Source organism: Egretta garzetta, unplaced genomic scaffold (genome assembly GCF_000687185.1).
Source record: "Egretta garzetta isolate BGI_Z169 unplaced genomic scaffold, ASM68718v1 scaffold1092, whole genome shotgun sequence".
NCBI lineage: Eukaryota > Metazoa > Chordata > Aves > Pelecaniformes > Ardeidae > Egretta > Egretta garzetta.
Window position 1 is genome coordinate 1 of NW_009258977.1, and position 7,398 is coordinate 7,398.

Genomic DNA, 7,398 nt, shown 5'->3' on the forward strand with positions numbered 1-7,398 from the left:
TCTGCCACAGGAGCATGGTTCTGAAACCACCTGGACAGGAGAGGTTCCAGAGTGTGCATGCATCCTATTACTATAAGGCTCATGCTTGTGTCATGGTGAGGGTAGCGTCTCAGCTGTGATCTGATAGGATTTTGAATAATAACAGTCCCAGCTGACACTTGGCCTGTATGTGACTTTTTGTGATTATCCTGCCTTGTATTTCGTGACTCTTCCAGTGGTTTAAAAAACTTTCCTATACTGTTCTTTCTTCTCTCATCAGATAAAACCACCACAGCTGGGTAAGTTGCACCCTCTTCTGTCTTTTCTGATAGCACTCTTACTGTATTCCCTGACTTTGCTGTCTTCCTTTTGACACTGTGTTTCCAGTAAGGTGGTCCATACAACTGAATGGACTTTGCACTTCCCATTTATTAGCTCAAATCAGTCTTGTTTCCTGACTCCTTGCCTGCTTACGTCTCTTGGTTTGTACTGTTGCTCTAACTGTCCACTGTTTCTCATCACTTGTGAGCATCAGTCAACTTCATTGATATTTTAGTGGTTAAAATAGACAAGCCTCACATTTGACCCCACTTAGCAGAACTTATCTGTCCCAGTGCTTGTTCACTGTCCTGGGTGATAGACTGCTTGCCATAGTACAAAACAAGACTGTAAAGGAAAATGAGGGTCTATTTCCCACATCACGCAAAGAAACGGGCTGGCTGCATGTTTCAAAGCTTGCTGGATATTCTCCCTTTTCTCTTTCTTCCCTTCTAACAAAGGCCACTTTCCTTGGTTGATGTCCTCCTGGGAAAAATCTGGATAGTGTACATGTATTTGGTGTGGTGGGTTGATCAGGAGCTGCTGGAGCTTTTGGCCCCATGATAACTGGTTCTTTCTCAGAAGGTGCTTGATGTGGAGCAGAGAGTCACCTACAGGAACTTGAACAGCTGGTACAAGAAGCTGAGAGAATTCCGTCCAGAGATTCTTTGCATTGTAGTGGCCAACAAAACTGATGGTGAGTATATATTCTTCTTTCACCCTCTCAGGACTGCAATGTGATTCTCTTCTGATCCGGCCGAGAAAGAATATCTTTCCTCTGTTAGGTCCAGGTGACTTCTTGAGTGTTAGTCCACCAGGGCTGTATTTTACCAAGCAAATAGCTGGGTCTTCTACTGACCTTGCATGCTGTCTTACAGGCTTTTGTCCTTGATCTACTAGCAATTAAACATACAAATCTGATCTATTTAAATTGTATTCAAGTGATGTCCTTCCACTTCTGTCCTCACCATGCTGCCCATTTCATCCAGCAAGAACCCAAAAGCTGGTTGGAACAGTACCCTGTCAAAAACTACAGGATATCTTGCTGGAAAAAAAGCATAACCTGTTATGTGGCTTCCCCTGATGCAGTCAGTAACTGCCTTTGTCTTGCTAATTCAGCCTGCAGGTTTCCATGGAGCTCCTCTGTGCTAAACTGTCTTAAATATACCTGCTCGCAAAATAGTTCACCTTCCTCTGCAGATGATTGGATGATTTCCTCCTCTTAGGAATGCCCACTAGGCATTCATTATTGCTGTCATTTGGTTTGTGATCTGTCTCCTGCATCCTGTGAGAGCGCGTAATGCATCGGCTTTCTGATCAGCATCAATGAGAGAACACAGACCCTTAGGACCAGAGTCTCCTGCTGTTCTCTATCAAGTACAGTGTCAGGCCTAGGCTTCCTTGCTGACATTCATGGTAGAAATCATCACAGCTGGGAATAGGTGTTTGCACCTGACTAAGGTGTCTGTGCTCCCACCACCATTTGGTTCATCGGTGTGGTTTCGGGCATGGTTGTTCTTACCTAATAAAAGCCTTTCCTATAGGCTGTGTCAAGCCAGCCTTGAATCCATCGATTGCACGGACTCTCCAGGAGGTCTGAGGCAAATGGACTTGGTGTTGACAGCCATATCGTAGACAGGACTTCCGTGTAGATGACCTGCTCTTGGCGTTCTCTGTGCAAGTGGGCACTGCTCCAAGAGAGTCCTCTGCCTTGCCGTCATTTGCTGTACTCCACCTGGACTAGGAAATGATTAGCCCACAGCTCTTAACACAGGCCCAGTTGGCAGAACAGTTGATCCGGCTTCCTGCAAAGAGGTGGGGAGCAGCTGCCTGGGCAGTGCTCGCTGGCAAGCATTTGGAGTCTGAACTGCTTCAGATGTTGCTTCTGTGAGAAAAGGCAAATCATCTGAGTCATCCTCCCGTGTTGCCATACAGGCTGTTGCTCTACCAAAACTTTGAGCTGTTACTGCTGTGTCAGTACGTCCTGTAAATAGGTGGTAGATTTGTTCCAAAACTGAAATAAAGCCTCTGGCCTACTGAGGTTGGGGTAGCTAGCCCTAACTGCCTCTTAAGCACAAGTATATAACAGTTGAGTTGTTTGTACACTGTGAGCGTGCCCTTGACTCACGGGAATGTAGGTAACATTGCATAAAAGCAGTGGGGAGTTCTGGTTAAAAGGCAAAACTGGAGGTAGAGGCATGACTAGTACTGGCAATGGTGTCGAGGTCATCTGGACACAGCAGAAATCAGAGGCATGTGCCACACAGCAAGTGAACTGATAGGTTCTAAGCTGCACAGCATTATGCATTTTTAGCCCATCAGAATCCATCTGTAATTTAGCCAAACACCATGGATAAACCAACAAGAACACTCTTATTTTTGTGTCTTCTTGTCAATGGCTTGCTGATGCTGTTGCTTTTGAAACCCTATGGCTTTTGGGGAGGACTCTCCTAGCCTTGTACTTGACAGCTAAGTCAGGCTCTCATCCCATCTGTTCCACCACTCCTGCATATGTTGGCATTCTGCCTGAAGCGATGTCTTACTGAATCCACCTCCTTTTTTTGCCCCCAGCAGATATGAAGGGGACCCAGAAAAGCTTAAATGTTGCCCAGAAGCTCAGTTAGCCCTTCTACTTTGTGTCTGCTGCTGATGGCACCAATGTAGTGCAGGTACGACATGGCTCAGCATCCATGAGAGCCTCACACGGTGCAAGGACATGGAGACTACTGTAGGCACAGTGAGCAGAAAATGGGCTAGTACATCTGTTTGGCTACTTGTGAGGTACTGGTAGCTGTAGGTGGTTGCAAGGGGTTTGGGGTTTTTGTTGGTTTTTTTTCCTTTCATGGAGTGTGGGAACAGTTTCCATATGTTACAGAAACCCAGCACCCCTTACTTTGAGTGATATTCTCCTTCTCATCAGCTCTTCAGTGATGCTTTCCAACTGGCAATTGCTTACAAACAGAATTTGGGAGGTTTCGTGGATGAGGTCCTGCGAGAACTGGAGGTAAGAAAGGCTCTACTTACTGCCCTCCTCCTAAGGGATGAGGAGCTCTGCTCTTTTTTCCCTCTGGTGAAAAGGGTTAAACTTTGCAGGCATGTAAAGATTTGCCTTACTCTGGTGACACCATGGGCTTTGTGTGCTGCTTGTGTCTAGGTTGGAAGGGGTGAGGTGGTGACCCTCTGAAGAGCCCATGCAGCCCTAGATCAAATTTGAAAGAACCACACCAGAGTGTAGCTGTTTCTCTCACACTTCTCAGAAGTTCCTTGTCCTGCACCTTTCCAGAGCTTTGACCTGCAGAAGAAGAGTGAGAATTTGTTGGATAAAGAGAACAGCTGTGCTGAAAAGAAGCCCCCATCTGCCTAATCCCCAGACTTGAGTCTGTTTTTTCCCCTTGCTCGAGATTTCTGGGGCTAGTTAGAGCTGGCCTTCACAGACGAAAGTGATTTTTCTCATGCCCTGAGAGCTCTGGCAATGGGCAGCTGGGACTCTCCCTTCTTGTAGGAGACTATCTGGGTATGACCTTCCCTGACTCGGCCCTAGCCACTGCACAACATGATCAGGGGAAGAGTGAGAGCATCCACATGGTTGCTAGTTACTGCAGACTTCTTCAAGGCAAAACTGGCCAGGAGAGGTAAGCCACTGTTGCACCTGTGGGGAAGGGTCCTGCCTGGATGCTTTAATGGTACCTACTGGAGAAAACAGAGACTAAAGATGTTTTTCTATAAAGCTTTGAGCTTGTGTCCTCCTGCACTTTTGTTATAAGCAGTCCAGTTACTGTACAGTGCAAGCCCAACTATCAGCCCTCCCCATCACTTTCACAGCCTAGCCAGTGCTGCCTCTGTCCACCCCTGTGATCTCTGGAACAGTGTTTCTTTGGGTTTCCTTCCCCATACTGTTACGGAGCAGCCAGATCCAGGAGCCTTTTGAACATGGGGGATTTCTCCTTTCAGGTCTGCTGGAGCTGAATCAGGTGGACTTTCACACCCAGGAGGCTTGTCCTATGCCAGCGTGATTGATGTGGCTGCTCTGTTCCCATGTGTGAGCTCAAGAGACTTATGTGGTGTTCCAGTGAGCCAGATACACAAACACACACACAGAGACACAATTAATGTGCATGGCAAAACGGATTGATGCAGACAGAGCAATGTGTTTACCAGCACCTGTGTATACATAACCACCACTTACGTAAACACAAGCACAGTCCAGTCCTTCCCTGCCTTTCCAGACGACTGGGATTGGGTGTTTACAAGTAAAATACAAACATGCCTTCGCTCCCCAGATTCGTAAGCACAGCATGTTCGTAGATTCCTCAGATAACAGTATGGAAATTAAGTCCATGTAATCTCTGTGGCTGGATGGTCAAGCTCCTTATCCAGTCACTGGTGCAAACCCTGGGTCTTTCTAGATCTGTGTCTTTTGGGTCATGAGAGAGTCCAGTGTCAAGTTCAGTGGTGCATTGTATACACACACACAGGGATCCCACCAGTAGCTTGCCTAAGACACTTTGCATTTCCAACTGCTGTCCCCAAGAGCTCTAGCCCCCTATGACCTGTGTTCCCTTCTTCCACTGCACCCTCATCCTCCTCTTGGACCAGACATGCCTTCAGCACTTTTGAGTGACTCTTCCCCTTTCTGCCCTACTCTCTGCCTGCAGCCTCATTTTGCAGGTGCCAGCCATGGAAGTCCTTGCCTTGCACAGGACACTGCATTGGACTGAAGCATGGTTAGCTGTGAAAACTGTCAACTTTATTTCAAGAACCAAGTCAGCTTCAGCATTTGTGTGCACTCAGAGGAGTGTGGCCAGGACAGAGCAGGCCTTTGACACTGAGGCTGCCGTTGGATCAGCAGGCGTTGCCCCAGAAGGAAATGGTCATGGTACGCTGCAGCCTGCACTGGATCCTGTTCACCCTGCTGCTCAAGCTCTTCTTCCCCTTAGGACCTGCAGGAGATCCTGCAGCAGATCAAAAAACTTCACCAGCTTCTGGCGTGGGAATGGGCAGGGTGTAAACCTGCCCGATTGTGTTGGCCTTGGCCTTTGAAAGGGGGTTGAGGTGAAGGCTGGCTGCGGCACTGGAGCAGCCGTTACTGCTGGGCGCAGTCCCATCTGTACCAAGATCCAGTCGTAAAAGTGCTGTGTGGAGGTGTAGACTCCGGGCTGTTTTGCTCTTGCACAGCCTTTCCCCCAGCTGGTCACTCCAACAAGCCAGAAGTAGTCAGCACTGTTATCTTTGCACACGAGAGGACCACCACTGTCACCCTGCAGCAGAGGAGAGAGGATGAAGGTGGTGTTGGGTGGCCTCTGTCAGCAGCATGGCTGGCTCTTTTCTCACAGCACCTTCCATAGCTGTATTCACTGCACAGAAAGGCTCTTCTCAGGTGCTGCAGCCTACAGAACCTTGTCTGGGAGGGGGTGATGGGCCTATAAGGTAGGGGTGTCTCATCTCTGTGCAGTGATTCTGGATGCATGGAAGACAGATGTTCCATTATTGGCACCTGGACATGTGGGCTGCTGAAAGCACTGGATGGGCTTTCTGGGAAAAGTCCCAGGCCTCTGGGACAAGGGGGGCACTGGGCAAGGACCTGCAGCTGGGGAAGGGGAGGTGAGCCCCAGGAGCGGTGCGGCCCCAGCAGTGGGAAGGTGACTTGCCAGGCAAAGCACACACCAGACTATGTTTGGGCAGTTGTGACAGGGCTGCCTGTGCTGCTGGGGTTCACTTGTAGCAGGCTCCTACCTGGCAGGTGTCGATGCCACCCTGCGGATAGCCAGCACACACGTTGTGGGTATGGATGGCCCCTCCATACCACTGGCTGCTGTTACAGAGGTTGACATCAATGAGGTAGACCCTGGCCTCCTGCAGGACATCAGTCGATTTTACAGCTGTGAGCACAGAAAGGAATTAACATCCAGCAGGTCGTTGCCAGTTCACCTCCCTGGTCTGGGTGCACCCCTTCCCTAGGGCTTGGCTTTGCATCTTGAGAGGCACTGTACCAGTGCTCCCCTTCTCTCTTGCCTCGGGTAGCGGGTCAGGCCCATCTCTCTACAGGTGTACCTCCCCGCAGCCTGGCTCTGGCTTTCGCCTCTGCAGTCATGAAGCCCAACCCATCCCCCCAGGGTGCCAAGCTTGCACTCAGGACATGAGTACTTTTTGGGAACTCACATCTTGCAGCTGTGGAACCCCAACCACTGACGTAGCAGGTTGTCAGCTCTGACACTCTCAGCGAGGCGTCGGGCACGCAGGCAAGCTGTATGTAGTAGTTGCACTGGACAGGCTGGTCCAATTCCAGCAAGGCAATGTCATTCTCCTCTGAGATATTTCGGTAGTGTTCGTGAACCAGTAGCCGCTTAATAGTGCGCACTTGGGCCTCAGGGCCCAGCTGAGTCAACTGGGTGGCCCCAATCACCACGCGCCACATTGTGATGTGCCTGGAAGGCAGAGAGAGGGGGGTCAGGGGGAGTAGAGCCATGTGCTGCTGCAGCAGCCCGGCAGTGCCCTGCCTTCTGCTGCACAGGGGAGGGAGGAAAGCAGCGCTGCGGAGGGTGGGACTGCCCTCGCATGCCTTGGGCACAAGGAATGTTGCGCTGGAGGCTGCTAGGAAGCAGTGGCCCGAGCCCAGCCTTCGCCTGAGCAGTCTCCCCGTGGAGCTCTGGAGTGCCCAGGCACCGGGCGTAGTGCAAGGGAATGGATGGGAATAGCCGGAGGTGCTGGGGACAGGGCACCTGCGAGTGCTGTGGGGATGTCCCTGCTCCCTTGTCCTCCATACCTGGCCTCAATGAAGCAGTGGGCTGCTGTGAGGACCCACTGTGGGCTGATGAGGGACCCTCCACATATATGCCCTGTGCCTACTTTCCAGGGGTTCTGGATGCTGACGATCCAGGGCCAGGCCCCTTGCTGGGCATCTGTGCCACCCACAACGCGTGATCCACCGTAGTGAGAAGCCATGGGCCGGAGCCCGCAGGTGCCTCTGTAAGCAGAAACTTGTTACTGTCCTGCTCGATGGCTTGCTGCTGTTCAGGCTGAACGTCAGCCACTCTCCCTGCCCACAAGGTGTTGCATGGACAGCGGGGCCAGGGAACCCCACGGGGCGAGGGTCCGGCCGCC

General features: G+C 50.7%; 2 protein-coding genes across 2 annotated transcripts in view; one reads left to right on the plus strand and one right to left on the minus strand.

Moving 5' to 3' along the window:
- The first annotated feature begins 14 nt into the window (after positions 1-14).
- LOC104122508 (rab-like protein 2B) lies at positions 15-3,661 on the plus strand. Its single transcript, XM_009634650.1, is given in 5 exon segments — positions 15-95; positions 883-994; positions 2,872-2,966; positions 3,218-3,301; positions 3,581-3,661. Coding segments are annotated over 5 exon segments (453 nt in total).
- Positions 3,662-5,213: 1,552 nt separating this feature from the next.
- LOC104122507 (acrosin-like) overlaps positions 5,214-7,398 on the minus strand; it is a 2,423-nt gene continuing 238 nt past the window's right edge. Inside the window, exons 2-5 of the mRNA XM_009634649.1 lie at positions 7,061-7,261; positions 6,457-6,722; positions 6,031-6,176; positions 5,214-5,555 (exon numbers count right to left, since the gene is read on the minus strand). Coding sequence (XP_009632944.1) covers positions 5,214-5,555; positions 6,031-6,176; positions 6,457-6,722; positions 7,061-7,261 — 955 coding nt within the window. The remainder of the gene's footprint in view (positions 5,556-6,030; positions 6,177-6,456; positions 6,723-7,060; positions 7,262-7,398) is intronic.